The 18311-nt window shown below is 42.9% G+C and overlaps 1 protein-coding gene across 3 annotated transcripts in view; it reads right to left on the bottom strand.

Annotated features, from left to right (window-relative positions):
- Positions 1-475: 475 nt before the first annotated feature.
- The window catches only part of LOC144688937 (TLE family member 5-like), a 647395-nt gene continuing 629559 nt past the window's right edge, over positions 476-18311 (bottom strand). For 2 of the 3 annotated variants that reach the window (XM_078555989.1, XM_078555988.1), the window contains 3 exons: positions 4825-4887; positions 4540-4614; positions 476-2012 (listed from right to left, as the gene is read on the bottom strand). In XM_078555989.1, the coding sequence (XP_078412115.1) occupies positions 1785-2012; positions 4540-4614; positions 4825-4887 (366 nt within the window). In that variant the 3' untranslated portion in view covers positions 476-1784. The remainder of the gene's footprint in view (positions 2013-4539; positions 4615-4824; positions 4888-18311) is intronic. The other variant, XM_078555990.1, reaches the window with a different exon arrangement.

Raw genomic sequence — 18311 nt, forward strand, 5'->3', positions numbered from 1 at the left:
AAGTGCCTAAAATTGGAGAATTTAAAAACCCTGTGCATTATATATACACATATATCCCATATATATATATATATATATATAAATAATAGATCAGGTCTAAAACTGGTATGTCAATTACAAGCAACCAACAACACTCTGCTCCACAGGCTGAGTTATACTCAAAAACAAAATAGCCTCATGAAACACCATGAAGTGCCACTGAACCCAAATTCTCTTTGTTCCTTCACAAAATCATCTAGGGTGTTAACTGTGTGGCCAATAGTCTTTGAGGAAGAAGCTTGGTTTAATAGTTTCTACTCTTGGGGGGGCCGGCGGGAAAGGGTACGAAAACGTGTGTGTTATAAATCCTGGCACGACATACAAATGTCCATTGCCTGGCCTGACTGACAGCATCTCAGCAGCAAACAGGAACAGGACCGCAGCTCCAGCTTGTCCCACTTCATCCTCGACTCACTCGATGGGTCCTCTTTCTAGGTCACCGTTCAAACTCTTCTAGTACGGTCAAAAAGAAAAATGAAAATTATGATCACCCATCCCATTGCCGTGAACTGAGAACTACAATGTACAACTTCGTTGGACAAAAATACATCCACAGTTCGAGCACATTGCAGGTGAACAACAGGCCCACTGTTGTCGACAAGGTTTAAATTAAAAGCGTCAACAGGGAAAGATGGCTGCCCCCTTCCCCTCCCGTCAGCGTGTGGCTTTTGAAATATCCGATTGCACGGCCAAGAGCTAAGAGTTTTACGAAGGTCGACAAAAGGATTGAGCTTTCTTTGAAAGGTTCCTTGCAACAAACAAAAAGAAGAAACAGCCACTTTGTTTTGAGTTAGTTTTCAAGTTGATGCTTATGCCACCATTTTGATTGCCTTGCCAAACCCAACAGAAAAACACAAGGATCCCTGCTGCTGCTCAGCTCTCTAATGGGTTTTCATTTTGGCACAAATGAAGTCAACTGTCATTTTACTTCTCTTTCCTCATCCAGAAAGGAGCAGATAATAAAAATAATTTAAATGGTTACCTACAAGTTGATCAGTAGATATTTTACTAAAGAAGTTCCAAATGCTGACTGAGAGAGAAATTTGGAACTGTAGACCACAAAGTCAAGTCCCAACATGGGATATTGCTCGCTAAGCAGCAACAAGAAACCATACTCAAACCTTTGCAGATCTACAGAAGCATTCAGATGAATTTAAAGAGTTTAAGATGACTGTTATATTTGTCGTCCTATTAAAGGTTCGTTCTCATATAACAGGTCTAGAACGTGTTAACGGGTCGGCCATTTATAAAAAGGTCAAAGATATGGTAACTTCAATAGCACAGACCATCAGCCATCTTACCATCAATTTGGCAAATTTGCTTTGGTTTCTGAGAATGTACTGAACTGCACTTTACAGGTCATTTCACTCAAAGTGAATCACTCAACAGCTCAATTCTGGGAACAACTAGTGGGAAAGGTGATTCCTGCCAAGCGTCATTTCAATGGATTGGCTGAATCAGAAGCTTTTATCTTGAAAACATTGAACACTAGAATGCCCATCAGGTGGATAAGCCAATAAGTTACGCCCTCATCCGAGGCAACTTCAAACTTAGTGTATTCCTGCTTTGTTCATGCCAAAACAAAGTTGCTTTTAATATACTGCAGCTTTAAAATAGGCTTTGTTCTCCTAAATAATAACATACACAGCACAAAATTGCCACCTCCGAGATATATACAGGCATTAAAACAAACACCAAAGATCATTTTTAAGGATTTTGTGTTGGGCAATGCTCAAAAAGAGTTCCTAATCAGGTTTCTGTACGCCCTCATCTCTCTGGTGGTCGCCATCATGGTGGTTCTTGTCATCTTTCGTAGCAAGGTGGATCTGAGAGCCCAGGGCACTGGATAATGCCAGAAGTCCTGCACTGGCACTGACCGAAGGGATGACGGGAGGCTGCAGGCCAGCTGGTAGCGGGGTGAGTGGCACTGTGAGACCGTGAAGGTGAGATAGCTGTTGCGCTTGAAGCTGCTGCTGCAGGTAACACAAAGAAAAGGTGGTCAGAGGCTACACCAAGTATTCAGGGAAGAGGAAAGAAGGGAAAGCTGGCATGGTTTAGGGAGAAGACAGCAAGGACCACTTCGTTATAATGCGGTATTACGCTCACGTTCTGGAAGGAACAGCTTTCTTCTTCAGCAAAGCAGAAGTGAGAAGCTGATTGATTATTGCACTGAGCCTTGCCAGGCACAATAGCAGATCAAGCACTCAATCCCACTGGTTCAAAACATGTAAGAATAATGGATAGCAGAGAATGAATCATAAGGCTCCGATCTACATTGAGGGGTTCAAGAATGTCACATTACAAAGTGCGAAGCTTTGAGCTTTTTATAAAACACCTGAACAATGAGATTTGATTAAAGCTTTGCAATTCATTCCATGCCATTAGAGAAAAGCATTGCTCGCGCTGCAACATTTCTATTTGGTGTTCCTTTTAAAATTCTAATTATGGCTGAGCCATCACTTTAAAAAAAAAACCTGTTCTGGATTTGAGGTAAACTAAAACCCAACACTATGATGTCCGCAGGAGATTAAACAGGCTTGTAATGCATTAATCATTGCAGAGTGTACATTATCGGCCATTCCCTCCCCAATGGGCTATTTCATATTTTATTTTTAAAAAGTTCAGATTAAAGACAAAAATATCCTCTGAACAGCATCAATCAGTGCTTGGGAACGAATCCACTAAACTAGCTATGCCGTCCTTCCCTGCTATAATGTATAGTAGTTCACTGTCTCCTGCAGTCCTACAAGAGGTACATGTCAAAAGCAACAGAAAAGCAATTACAAGACTGCAAACCACGCTGATGTTTCAGCAAGAACTGAAATTAAAGGGATCATCTTCGCTCTCACTCAGGGTGAAAGAGAACACTGCGTAACAGTTGTGGCTTGTTTAGCTTTTAGTATATTGTAAGTGCAAAAGTCCAATTGGATAACAGTTTAACATTATGGAAATACTGTCCCTCCGCCAGTTTCCTACCACACTACGGCTCCAACTGCACTTGTACTACCCGAATTTTTTTCATCAAGGGCAACGATCCTATAGAAAGCCACCCCATGAGAGAGGGGGATAGAGCGAGTGCGTGCAAGTTTATATTTATATAGCGCCTTTCATAACTCAGGGGTGTCTCAAAGCACTTTACGTAAGAAATACGAGTAAGTCATTCAGCGCTTTTGAGTCTCACCCACCTTCCTGCAATTTACAGCCAGTAATGCACTTTTGAAGTGTAGTTGTTATAATGTGGGAATGCAGTAATGCAAGCTGTGCTACAAAGTGCTGGTGCATGTGACTGCGCCTGCATCTCCTTAGATGTCCCACCCTGACCAAAGAGAATTTCCCCACAGCAAGGTAAGAGAGAAAAACTATGGAACCTTTAATTCTGTACAACGCACAGTTCCTTAAGTATAAATAGACATCCTACACTGGATCTAGAGATATTGGGAGAACTGCACCTCCCAATATTTCTTTGCTCTCTCTCTTACTAGATAGCAAGAGGAAGGGAGCCAAACCAAAAACATTTCATGGTCAGGCAACCAATGAAGTGAGCCTCAGGAGCATGAAGAGGGGCAGTTTGGTTGAGAGAGACACGTGAAGGATAGATGGGCCAGCAATGGCCTAGAGCCATTTTAGAAGTGCTATTCCCTTAAAGTGACCACATCTTGTGTGTTTCAATTGGGTTGTAAATTGTGGGGCACAGAATAACCATGGTTACGGAGATTAGCTTTGTAATGCTATTTCTGGGAGAACGACAACTAAGGAGATTGAGGGGAGGCGGAAGGTTATAAGGGATGTATTGTCTTCTGCCTGGAAATGTTAAGAGATATTTTAGCGTAATTCTCCCAGCGATACAGGCTGCTCTCACTTTGCGTCAATCACTTGATAATGTCAGCTAATCTAAGAGCATTAGGGAGACATTTTAAAGATGTGAAGCATTTCAAAGCTGCCCAGCACACAATCTCTGAAGCTCCCAGGTTCAATCGCCAGTCTGTACTGCATTAGTTTATCTCAGCCAGAATGTTACGAATGGTTACAGCATCGCTGGGATGGGAAGGAAAGGTAGGTAGGGGAAGAGTTACTGCCCGGGCTCTCAATCCTGATTGGAACACAATTCCTAATGAAAAATGTGGATATCAAGTGAGGGCAAGTTAAGGCTTGGTTGTGATGCTCCTCATGGTTGAATGCTTGAAGCGTGATCACTTGGGTGAGACAACAGAGGCAGACAGTGCCTACTTATGGAATGGTTACTTTCTCCAGCATGGGTCATTCCCTTCCCTTCCAGAGGGGGAAGGCGAGAATGTGACTTTAATGCTGGTTTGCATTGCTACATTAATAGCTTAGGTCTCTCTGAGCCTTTTCCATAATTGCACTTCTTCCCAACCCTCCCTGTGGCATTACACACAGCCTTTGAAGTATAAATCAAAGTTGGCTTGGACTACCGCCACGAGCCTTTTTGATGGGTTTAGCGAGTGCGCGCGCGCGTGTTAATGAATAAAGCGGACATACCCTGATGACAGTATTAAGCTCCGGGGCAGTCACCTGCTTTGCACGTTCTATGGCCTGAACCACCTGCTGCTGATGCTGAAATAAAGACAAAGACACACAAATATAATCAGAACACAGACTGTCAAAAGCACAGCTTTTCAAACGGGAGAGATAGTGAGCACTAGTCAGCATTTTACAACTTGTCAGCTACTCAAAACAGAACTCGAGCTACATCACGACTAAGGGTTGAAGGGCCTTGGATTGAAGACACTGTTTAACAGTCAGACTGAATTGAGATATCGTTACCTCCTGAGATAAGAAGGGGATAACTTGAGCACAAATTCCATTCAACCGTTTGACAATTTCAGCCTGTAACAGAAAGAGAAAATATTCAACTTATTTCAAACGCATTTTACGACTGCACACCGATTGCTTTTGTTGCAAAACTCAATTGACTTTGCATGGTCCAAAAAAGATTCCCACTTAAGGCCTGGCCACGAGTAGAGACTATACTGCAGCAACTGCAGCGACAGCTCTAACAGCAAACAAGCTGAACAAAAAGAAACTTCCATTAGAACCTCATGTTATAAATTGACATGACATTTCATAAGGAAAATAACAATGAACAGAGAGGGAGAGAAATAAGCAGTTTACTCTAAGAGCGAGATGACCTTATAACCCACAAATTGTTGATTGAAGCTCTTACCACCGCTGGCAGTAACCCTTTATTCTTCTGGCACAATTGCCAACCACTAAGAAACCCATATGTCCAGGCCTGTCAAATCTCAACTCATTTTGGTTTAAAATGAGAGGAGGTGTACAAGATTATAGAAAGTGCTGAAAAAAAACTTAGCAAGTCTGGCAGCATCTTCGGAACTCTTCAGTTCAGTTCCAAAGAAGAGTCAGCTTGGACTCGAAACATTAACTCTGTTTCTCTCTCCACAGATGCTGCCAGACCTGCTGAGTTTTTCCAGCACTTTGTTTTTATTTCAGATTTCCAGCATCAACAGTAATTTTGCTTTTATTTTCGTGTACAAGACGATGACAGGTTTAGATGAGGTAAACAAAGAAAAACTGTTCCCATTAGCCGATTGTACAAGCAAGGGGATACGATACAGATTTAAGGTTCTGAGCAAGAGATGCCGAGGGGGGGTGGGGTGTGAGGAAGAACCTTTGTACACTGCGAGTGGTAATGACCTAGAAGTCACTGCCTACAAGGCTTGTGGGTGTGGAGGCGGTCAGTAATTTCAAAAGGAAATTGGATGGCTACTTGGAGAAAATAAACTTGCAGGGCTCAGGGGTTGGGGAGAATGGGAGTGACTGGATTCTCTACAGAGAATTAACATGGACTCAAATGGGCCAAATGGCCTCCACCCTGCGCTGTTACGACTCTATTCTGACATATCCCACACTTAGAAGAAACAAAACCACCACCATCTCCCACAATTTTTGCAAAGTCATTAAACCAGCTCATTTTCAATTATAGCTAACTCAGAGGAATTTCTCCCAGAGGCATAAACTCATTTGTTAAAGCTACCGGAGAGGACATTCTCAAGGTCAAAATGTCCAAATATGTTCATCATCTGCCTTACTAGTTTTAAGAACAAATCTTACCCCTGACCTTTCCCAGCTGCGGGCAGTTCTGGACTACCTGTATTTTCATATGGAACACAATCTAGGTAGTACAGAAATAAAGTGTTGCAGATGCTGGAAATCTGAAATAAACCATGGGAAGTGCTGGGAACGCTCAGCAGATCTGGCAGCATCTGTGGAGAAAGAAACAGAGTTAACGTTTCAGTTCTGACAAAGGGTCACAAAACTGAAACGCTACCTCTGTTCCTCCCCCCACAGATGCTGCCAGACCTGCTGAGTGCTTTCAACATTTTCTGTCTTTGCTACAGATTCAGCAGTGCCTGGAAGAGTTGCTTGTAAGTTTGTGGCTGCATCCTACCCACATGACTAGCGCCTTCTCAACAGGTAGACAGCGAGCACATCCCCAGAGAGGCGTATTGAGGGGTTGCATAGATACTCTCCAGCACGTCGGAGATAGGCATTGCTACACACCCAACATGTCAATCTACAAAAATGATAACACAAACACTTGAGGGGGGCTAGTTGTTGAAAAACCTACAGGACAAGCCTGGCTCACAAAACTTCCAGTACAAAAAACAGCTGAGTGGGTTTAAGCAATAAAATTAAGGATATTATGAATCACAAGAGGTTCATGGCGTCTTCTGAACCTCTCAAGAGACAGCTGCCTAGTAACAGACTCCTAACTATGTATTCTCAGTGCTGTCACTGAGAATATTTATTGCACTGATACAAATACACTGCGGGAAAAAAAATCAGTTAAGCCAAGCCCATTTAATGTTTTGCCAATGTGCTTCTTGTGTGCTGCTCTGAATACATCACCACAGATTGCTCCCAGTGTTACCACACCACGACAGAACTATAACCACCTGTACTTCACCCCACTGTTACCTGTTTCAAATGCTCTCTCCAGAGACACTCCAACTTGCAAAGGACAAAATCTATACAGATAATTGTACTGCAGGGCGCTTTTCACAGGTCAAATCGATACAACCTAAAAATTATACCTGGATATTATACTTCACTCAAAGCTTAGTGCCACTGAGTTTATGTGAATTTAAGAATCGCTGGACAATTACAGACCACAGTCCATCTAGATTGCCTTTTACCATCCTGGTAGTTGCATGCTACAATGACTGGTATTTATATAGCTCCTTGAATGTCATGAAACATTCTGGGGGGCTTCAGAGGAATGTTATCCAACAAGATTTGACACCAAGCCACATGAGACATTAGGACAGGTGACCAAAAGCTTGGTCAATGAGGTAGATTTTAACAAAATACTTTAAAGGCTGGAGAGGTACAGAGGCGTAGAGGTTTAGCAAGAGAGTGCCAAATACAACGTAATGGAGTTGTTGACTAATCACAGCAAAGTTTTTTTAATCAATAGTAATCCATTGCTATTAATTAGTCTACCACAGTCTCAGATGAGGCAAGGTAAACCCTGGTGGTGGACAGTTTCAGGAACCTTAGGTCCAAAAATCACTTCTTCCACCCAAGTCTACTACACTCATCTGATGTCCTTATCCAATACACACAATTTCAGCATTAGTTGACTTTGCAGCTGCAGTACAGATGAGAATTCAGGAAGGTAAACAAGTCTCTCAGGAATTTATCATAAGGCATTATATCATAACCAGTTCTACAAACAGCAGTTTTTGGTAGATCAGGGGATTTTAACTCCAAACAGAGGCAGAGGGGCTTCTGACGTTGAATCTTTCATACATTTTACTGCGAGGATACCTATATTAATCTGGCCTTCTGTTAAATTCAACATAAACGCAGGATTCTTTTCTTCCTCCTACCTGAACAAAAGGTGGACAGATTCATTTATTGAGCAAGCTGATGTAGTTGATCGATTGCATTATACATCGATATGAAAGTGTGGCTTTAGGCACAGCTGGTGCAGAACATAACCTGACACACACAATTGTCGAGTTCCTGGTCTTTGGGGAGCTAGGTGTAGTTTATTAAAGTCAGTCCGCTTTAGGATTCTGCTTTAATCAGCATGGAAATGAACTGGCACGCGCTAAATTGGTGAGCTAATTGATGCTTCCAAATTATTAATGAAGTTGCTGACTGGAAGCTTGCATTAACACCAAAAAGCATTCTTTGCTTTCTTTCCCACTGTAAAGATCATGATGTGGTGCATGACTAGATTAGGAAATCAGGGCACAGCTCCAGCCTCAAACCACCATTTTTATTTTGCTAAATGCTAAGTAAGGGATTGCAACAAATAGGGTGAACAAGCCCTGGACACAAAGAGTTAACAGTTGTGCTGCGATTCCAACAATTGATTGATATCACCAGAGGGTCAAAATAAAAACACAGGAGGCTTTGTGACAATCATTCTACCATTACAAAGGCAGAACAACAGGAATTTGTCATAACGAGTTATGTGGAAAAGCGAGACATCAGTAACCATCACCACCTTGATTACTGCTATAAACTGGAGCTCAAACTGCAGATAAGCTGTTCCCAATTATCTGCATACTTAACAACGAAGCTAAGTCACTTACAGAACTGAAATATTGATGAAGAGGACAAGCATGTTGCCGAAGCTTTTCATCTTGTACTCATCAGGGCAAATTCAAGAATATCAAATTTTGAATAATTGCAACAATTAACGCTACCAGGAGAAAAGGGTGTTGATTGGTTGGCAAGTTGACTCCGATTGGCTGAGACATTGTCATGGAGAAAGCAATCAGAGTCAACTTGCCAACCAATCAACACCCTTTTCTCCTGTAGCGTCAACTGTTGCAATTGTTTGAAATGTTGTTATCCTTGAATTTGTCCTGATGAGTGCAAGATGAAAAGATTCAGCAACATGCCTCTCTTTTCAGCAACAACAAAGCTGGTAGAATTGACCGCAACTATCATTCTTGCTACCCAGCCCAACTCAATCACAACTGTCGGCCAGTGCAAAACTGCTCCTAAAAAGGCAAAAACAACATACTGCGGATGCTGGAATAAATACAAAGTGCTGGAAAAACTCAGCAGTTCTGGCAGCATCTGGGAGGAGAGAGAAGCAGAGTGAACATCGAGTCCAATATGACTCTTCTTCAGAACTGAGAGGTAGAAATGTGATGGGTTTTATGTCGTTGAAAAAGGTGGTAGGGGGATGGGTGGGGGTGGTAGGGTTAGATAGGACGAAAAGAAGGTCAGAGATAGGTTAAAGGGCAGGAGAGATTAAATGACAACGATGTCATAGAGCAAAAAGCATAGGGAGTGGTAATGATCGTAGTAAAGAGACAAAGCATTGGTCTGGACTAATGGTGGAATAATAGAAAGCTGTGTATGAAAGCAAAACATGAAAGCAAGATACAGGCTTGCACTTAGCAGAAAAAAAGAAAGAATCAAAATGGAGGCCAGAGTTCACGGTCTGAAGTTTCTTGAATGCAATGTTGAAGGCTGTGAGGTGCCTTAATCAGAAGATGGTGTTGTTCCTCAAGCTTGCATTAGACTTCACTGGAACATTGCAGCAGGCCAAGGACAGAAACGGGAGTATACAAAGTAGGAAGAGTAGGCCCCTCGAGCCTGCTCCGCCATTCAATAAGGTCAGGGCTGATCTGATTGTAACTCCACTCCACACACCTGCCTAACCCCAAAACTTTTCACCCCATTGTTTATCAAGAATCTATCTAGCTCTTGCCTTGAAAATATTCAAAGGCTCTGCTTCCACTGCCTTCTGAGGTTGAGAGGGTGGTGAATTTTGACATGACAAGCGACAGGAAGGTCAGGGTCATGCTTGTGGACTGAGCAGAGCGGTCACCCAGTCTGCACCTGGTCTACCCATTGCAGGGGAGACTGCATACTGAGTAGCGCATTGGGTAGATTAAATTGAAAGTGGTGCAAGCAAATCGCTGCTTCACCTGGAAGGAGTGTTGGGGCCTTTGGACAGTGAGGAGAGAGGAGGTAAAAGGGCAGTTGTTACACCTCCTGAGATTGCAAGGGGGAGTGCCATGCTCGTTTTCATGTTTTGCCTTCACACAGCGCTGTCGTTTATTCTGCCATTAACACTTACTCCAGACCAATGATTTATTTCTTTTCTACAACCATTAATACTCCCTTTGCCTTTTGTTCCATGACATCTTTGTCATTTAATCTCTCCTGCCCTCTTAACCTATCCCTGGCCTTCCTTTTTTGTTCTACCTGACACTTCTCCCTTTTTTAACAACATAAATCCCATCACATTTCTACCTCTTTACAATTCTGAAGAAGGGTTCCAAAATGTTAACTGTTTCTAACTCCACAGATACTGCCAGCACTTGTTTTTATTCCTAAAACGGCAAATTATTAGTATACCAGACTAATACCTGGAATGGGTGGGTTGTCTTATGAGGAAAGGTTGGACAGACTAGGCTTGTATCAGCTGGAGTTTAGAGGAGTAAGAGGCAACTTGATTGAAACCTATAAGATCCCGAGGGATCTTGACAAGGAGGATGTGGAGAGGATGTTTCCTCTTGTGGAAGAATCTAGAACTGGGAGTCACTGTTTAAAAATAAGGGAAAGCCCATTTAAAACAGAGATTAGGTGAATTATTTTTCCACTCAGAGGGCCATGAGTCTTTGGAACTCTTCCTGAAAAGGCGGTGGAAGCAGAGTCTTTGACTATTTTTAAGGCAGAGGTGGATAAATTCTTGGTAAGCAAAGGCGTGATAGGTTATCGGGAGTTAGGTGGGATGCAGATTTCAGGTTACTATCAGATCAGCCATGACCTTATTAAATGGCCAAGCAGGCTCGAGGGGCTGAATGGCCTACTCCTGCTCCTTGTTCATGTGTTCAGTGCTGTTGGAGGGATGAGGTTTTCAAATAGTACAAATAGAATCTTGTAGGTTTAGTTAGTAGTAAATAAAAAAAGTACCAGGAACTCCTGCTAAAAACACTTGCTGTTAACAGAACTCCTTATTGGAAAGGTTTCCTCTAGTTTTGCTGGTCTAGTCCTTTACAATAAAGACTGTGTCCACACTTGTAGAAAAAGTAAAGGCCATTGCAATAAGTTCCAAATCTTAAAGCGTAGTTATAGAGCACATTGCATATCATGTCCAAGATTTCAGCAATGCAAATTAAGTAATGCAAGTGTAACCACTCATTATTCGTTCAGCATTGTGAGTTGAGAGGTTTGAAAGAAGACTGTGACTGAAACAATTGCCAGTGTAAGAACTTTTTTACAAGCAAATAGGCAAGTAAAGCATCTTTTATGTCTCAAAGCATTTCACAATCAATTAATTACCTTTGAAGTACAATCGCCAATGTTATATAGACAAGCACAGTAGCCAATTGTGCATAGTGAAGTCACAATTATCAGCTAATTCCCACCCCCCATCCTATGATGTTGGTTGAGGGAGAAACATTGGCCAGGACATTGGGAGAGCACCCTATGCTTTAAGTTTTTTTTGCTGTGGGCGGGGGAGCTTACTTTTAACATCTCAATCAAAGGAATTGGAAGGCTTTGGGCTCAAGGTATTCTCCGAATAGCCAAGCACATAATCCAGTCGGACACTCTAGTTTAGCACCGTCTTTTCAGATCCGATGTTAAACCGGGGCCCCCGTCTGCACTCTCAGGTGGGCCTAAAGAAATCCCATGCCACCATTTTGGAGAGCAAAAGAGTTCCCACCATCTTGGCTAACATTTACCCATCAAACAACACACAAAACAGACGATATGGCTGTTGGCATTGCTAATGATGGGACCTTGCTGTGCACAAATTGGCTGTTGCGGTTCTTACTCCAGTGACCGCAGTTCAAAAATACTTCATTGGCTGTAAAGTTCCTTAAGATGTCCAGGGATCACCAAAAGCACTCAATAAATGCAAGATCTTTCTTCCAACACTTGGGGGGAAAAAAATGCTCAAATTTGAAAGTCTGGTTTTATTTTAAAATGGACTTCGTCTTCCCTAAAACTTTTCAAATGCATAAAAAGCCTCACTTTAAGGTCACATTTACCCCAGTACAATCAATATCAACTTCAATATGAGTGCATTCTCCATTATCTACATTCATTTCCACTCAGTCCCCGTGAAACACAGATCATTCCGTACAATGCACAAATTAAAAGCTGCAATGCATTAGAGCAAAAAAAAGAGACTTCAATGATTTTCAATGGAAATGAGCATTTAATGTGATTGTTTTGGTATCAGGGGCTGAGTGGGACTGGTATTAGAGCATTGCCTGTTACCTCTGGGACTTGGTTTCAAATCCATTGACGAGGAGCAAGTGTTAAAGATGCTTTAGTGATGAAAGTTTGGGTGGTCTGGAGCCACTCCTCTGTGGAGAGTTTAGCAAAATTGACAACCTTTTTTGCCTCTATCACAAAAAGCCGATTGTGTCTGAAAGGACTGTAGGTTAATTCCCTCCCATTCTGAACTGCACTCAAAGCTTTGGCTTATAGTTCCTTCCCTCATTTGCAAATTGACCCTTTCCTCCTCCTCCTCTTTATGGATTTTTTAGAAGGTACTCAATTACTAATTAAATGCAACACCTTTCACCCCACCCCCATTTTTTGAGATCCACCATAACAGATATTAAAGTACTTAACGGATCGACCAGGCATGTTTACAAAACAAAATCAGCAACCACACTTCTTTGCTCTCTTTTTCCTTTACTAAACTTTCTTTCCTTTCCATAAATTTGATTTTTTTTTAAAAAATGGGTGAAACCAGCTGTAATCCACAAATTAAGCTAAAAGTATGCAATCAGGATTTTAATTGCAAAAGAGCGATATTTATTTATTCTTTCATGGGATGTGGGCATCGTTGACAAGGCCAGCATTTGCTGCCCATCCCTAATTGCCCTTGAACGGAGTGGCTTACTAGGCCATTTCAGGGGGCGGTTATGCATCACCCATATTGCTACGGGTTTGGAGTCACATTAACATCCTTCCCTAGAGGATATTAATGAATCAGATGGGTTTGGACAATTGATGACAGCGGTCATGGTCACCATGACTGATACCAGCTTTCAATTCCAGATTTTTATTAATTGAATTTAAATTCCACCAGCTGCCGTGGTGGGATTTGAACCCACGTCCCCAGAGCATTAGCCTGAGCCCCTGGATTACTAGTCCGGTGACATTACCACTAGGCCGTCATCTCCCCCTAAAGAATTATACAAACATGCAAAAGTGCTAAGGTAAAGATTATTTCTTTCAACATTACAGCTACTGGCATTTATGTAACACCTTTAACATGAAATGTCCCAAGGCACTTCACAGGAACACAAAAACATATCGGGACAACATGTAATGAGTTATGATGATCAGGAATGCACTGCTTGAAAGGGTAGAAGAGGCAGATTCAACAACAAATGTTTGGAAGGACAAGCATTTGCAGGGCCAGAGGGTAGAACTGGGGAGTGGAGCCAGTTCTTTCAAACGAGCTGGCACAGCCATGATGGGCTGAATGGCCTCCTACCATGCTGCTTTCTATAACTCTAGAAGGAAGAGAAGACTTAAGTGGATAATAACTATAATTGGCTGACTCCTCAGGAACTCTACTCGAATGACTGCACTTGACAGCAGAAATGGAGACACTGTAACATGGAAACCTGCCATTCAGTTCAACCGATCCATGTTGGTGCTTATCCTTCACACAAGCAGTAGCCCCAGTCCCACATGAACAACCTGTTCCTATACTCCAGAAGGAGCCATGTGGAAAGACATAATTCTCCTTGTCTATACGGAAAATGCCTGAAAATCCAATGTTTTAACTTTATCTTTGTGCAAGGAATGGAGAGGGTTAACGATTGGGTTTAATCCCAGGTTAAACCAGGGCAGCAAAACGAGGTGGCATGGGTTTAAATTTATAAAAGGCGTGTTTGGAACTAAAAGAGAGTGGATGCAGCACAGATTCCCCTGGGTAATGCCACAGCTAACAGAGTTAAATTATGAGGAGAGGTTGTATAACGTAGGCTGCAACTGATGGGGTAGAGCAGAGAGAAACTACTTCCTCCGGTGGGGGAGTCCAGAACAAGGGAGAATGACCTTAAAATTAGAGCCAGCTCGTTCAAAGAGAAATCAAAAGTTTTTCTTCACACAAAGAGCAGTAGAAACCTTAAACTCACTCCACTCAAGAGCTGTTGAGGCCGGGGGTTAGTAGGAATTAACTGAGATCGCTAGATTTTTGTTAGGCAAGGGTATTAAGGGTTCCGAAACCAAGATGGGTAGATGGAGATAAGATACAAGTCAGTTGTGATCTGACTGAACAACAGAATGGGCTCAAGGGGCGAAATGGCTTCCTCCTGTTTTTGGACTTAAATGGTCCAATGCCATTCATTTGGTCCTTTGACAGCACCTTCCTCCACCACCTAGAAGGACAAGGGCAGCAGATAGATGGGAACACCGCCACCTGGAAGTTCCCCTTCAAGTCACTCCTCATCCTGACCTGGAAATGTATCGCCGTTCCTTCACTATCGTTGGGTCAAAATCCTGAAACTCCCTCCCTAACAGCACTGTTGACGTACCTACGCCACATGGACCGCAGCGGTTCCAGGTGGCGGCTCACCACCACCTTCTCAAGGGCAATTAGGGATGGGCAGTAAAAATGCTGGCCCAGCCAGCGACCCCCACATGCTGCATGAAGAATAAAAAGAAAAATTCAGCAAAGAATTTGGAAAGGATTTCCTGGTACGGTAATGGAGGCAAACGCCCCTCGAGTCATGGAAACATAGAAAATAGGAGGAGGTCATTTGGCCCTTCGAGCCTGTTCCACCATTCAATATGATCATGGCTATCTCAACGCCATACTCCTACGCTCTCCCCATACCCCTTGATGCCTTTAGTGTCCGTAAATCTATTTCCTTCAGAACTGAGGCAGTCAATTGTTGAGGATGGGTGAAAGAAGTTGGGCTGAACATTTTAAACTCAGAAAGGCAACATATTTCAATCAGCGTTTGCAGCAGCCACCAATCTCTCCCCTTGGCCAAGTCCTCCAGGACAATATCTTTGCGATACACAGGAAGTTTGCAGCTAGGCTGGTTTTACCACCTTCCTCTCAAGGGCAGCTCAAGTATGAAACTCGGTTGAACCATACACAGTCACGCGTACAAAATTGACGGCAAGTAGATGCTCATGACGGTTGGAGCATCACGACTAGACACTTCCAACTTTGCAACTCCCCACTACCCCAAGCTAAAAGCAAAAATACTACGGATGCTGGAAATATGAAATAGAAAATAGAAAACGCTGGAAAAATTCAGGTCTGGCAGCATCTGTGGAGAGAGACTCGGAGTTAACGTTTCAAGTCTGTCTGACCCTTCTACAGGCAGAGCTCTGAAGAAGAGTTGTGCGGACTCGAAACGTTAACTCTGTTTCTCTCTCCACAGATGCTGTCAGACCTGCTGAGGTTTTTTCAGCATTTTATGTTTTTACCCCACTACCCCAATCCTGCTTGAACATTGCATCAACCTAGTAGCATCAATTCAGTGGCGCTTCATGAGAACACTATAATTGGAAAAAGAGATAAAGTTTGAAACAGGGCTGCAGCACACCAAGGGTTAATCTTTTTCCACTGAGCTGTCAGCTCATACCAGGGTAAGAAGAACAAAGAGCAGAGATTACAGGCAGATTAAGAGATCTGAATAATGGCCTGAAGACAGTTATTTGCTGAAGCGTCTTAATTTTATTTAGATACTTGGAAACTGGACCGATCTGACCACCGTTGCTATGACAATGGGAGCAGAGACCACAAATTGCTTTGCTAATCGCACCACTTATTTTCCAGACAGGCACTGAATTGCTGCTGTAGCCAGGACATCAGGGCCTGATTGAATTAGCAGTTCCCTCAGTGATAATATGCTTTACTAAATCTCATTGATCTTCCAAGGTAGGCAGTAAGGATGTAATGATTACAGCCTTCTTGTAAACGATTAATCATGAGCGGTGATAGACTAGCATGAACACTCGCGCGTGCCTTCGACCTCTAATATAAATGTGCACATATTTTGTTTCTCTCCTTCAAATCCCTCCTCTCCCCGTGCAAGAAAACGCAGCTCGTTTTATTTTCAACACAGCTTGTGGTGTCAGTTCCATCTCTTTAAAAAGAGGGGATTGAACATTAGCACCGGGATGGTCATTGCCAGCACTAGGTGCTTTTTTTTTAATGACAGGTACAATCTCACACACACACAGGTGCGCGCACAGGCAGGCAGAGACACAGTGACAAAACCATGAACAAGTTTCCAAGGAGGCTTTTAGTACCGCGCTTCAGTATGAAAGTCAACGTGGTCCCTATCCCCCTCGAGTGCACTTACCATTCATTGTGAAATGCAGGACAACAAACTGGGCTTAATCATCTTTTGGGACCAGAGTAAAGCTGCCTAGCAACTGTCACTGTTTAGCAATTTCTCAGTCTGCAAAGCATAAATTCCCATGGAGTGGGTCTGCTTCCCTCTCCATTTTTCACCAATGCTCTCCTCCTCTCTGCCCATCTTCTCCAGGGGGGTATTGGTTTCTTGCTGGGGCCCAGCTCCGTGGGCTCCAGTCTTTGCCCAAGTGGCCATTCTTCACACACAATCCTCGGCGATGGCTGCCACCAGCCTTTTCAACCACTACGGGCATCACAGTCAAGGATGGTTGGTGTGGGATCTTACTGTGCACAAAACAGCTACTTACACTGCAGCCACTATAATTCACTGGACGTGGAGTGATTTCAGGTAGTTTTCATATCTTAAAAAATATCTTTCTCCACCTGCTCCAACAAGCCTCCTCCAACTCTACTGACTTCACCCAATTCTATCGACATATCCTGCTATCCCCCTTGTGCCCTCCTGTACTTATTTAGCTTCCCTTCAAATCTAGAGGTGTTGACATCAATTGAAGGATCCTTACTGTAGTCTTGGATGACCTACAGACTGGGCTGAGAAGTCATTTCCTTTTTTTTAAGCTGGACTATTCACTGTCTTAATCAGACAAGCCCCTGGATTTGGACAGGAAGCATCGGTGAAGAGGGTCAGGCTCACTGACCTCAGCTCCCTTGCTTTGATATCTCTAGAATGGTTTCCCCTTTTAACAGTATTTCACAGCACATGCACATCACCAAGCCATTTTACTGTTCCTCAGTGCAGTCGTTTTTTTTCTGCTCCAAGTTCTTGGAATTACAGACGGAGCAAATTAAGTGGAAAAAAAGATGGACTTGAAATCCCTCATCCAATGTGTCAGCCATGGCACTGTTGGTAATACTTTTGCCTCCGAGTTACAGGTTCTGAGTGCAAGAGCTTGAGCACAAAAATCAAGGCAGGCACTCCAGTGCAGCGCAATTCTGAGGGAGTGCTGCATTGTTGGGGGTACTACCTTTCAGAAGAGATGTTAAACCGGGGCCCCATCTGCCTGCCTGGGTGGAAGTAAAAGATCCATTTTGAAGAAAAGCAGGGGAATTATCCCCGGTGTCCCGGCCAATATTTAGCCCCTAATCAACATCCCAAAAACTGACGATCTGATCACGATCACATTGTCTGTTTCTTTGAGATATCCAGCGATCGCTATGTAAATGCAAGTTTTTTTTTAATTACAGCAAGTAACACAAGCAAATGCCATGGCCATTTTTTTTGAAGAGTATCATCCTGTAAACAGCAGTGGGATAAATGACCATTTAATCTAAGTTGGCTCATGGCTTTTTTGTTCTTCCTTCACATTGGCGGGCATCCTTTGGCATGGAGCAGGTAGACAGGATCTCAGATTAACATCCAAAACTGACGGACAGGAGATGACCAGTTAGCGCATCAAGCATGGTCCAGCCATTGTGGTGTGTACCTTACGGATAAACAGTTCTTACCCATCCTTCCAGCCTTCACATCCATCCTCGCAGGGGAAGCGAGAAAAAACCCACAAATGCCTCATCTAAAGATCATGGCTCTCTGACTAATCAGGGAGTGAGCAACAGCCCAGGTCATGTGTTCAAATCCCATCTTGGGACTTGAGTCCACAGTCCTTTGACTCGTTCTGATTGAAACATCAGCTATGCCAAGATAAAACTTTGAAATGTCGTGGATGTTGAAATCAGCGAATCTTACAGCACAATTTTTTGGCACATGGTGCCCTATTACAGATCTTGAAAAGTGCTAACCAATTCATACCAATCCCCTGCCTTGTCCCCACAACTTTGCACATTTTTCCTTTAAAACCTGACCTAATTCCTTCGCGAAAGCTACCACAGAATCGCCTTGCGCCACTCTTTGAGGCAGTTCATTCCAGGTCATAAGTCACTGATT

Source organism: Cetorhinus maximus, chromosome 13 (genome assembly GCF_964194155.1).
Source record: "Cetorhinus maximus chromosome 13, sCetMax3.hap1.1, whole genome shotgun sequence".
NCBI classification, from domain to species: Eukaryota; Metazoa; Chordata; class Chondrichthyes; order Lamniformes; family Cetorhinidae; genus Cetorhinus; species Cetorhinus maximus.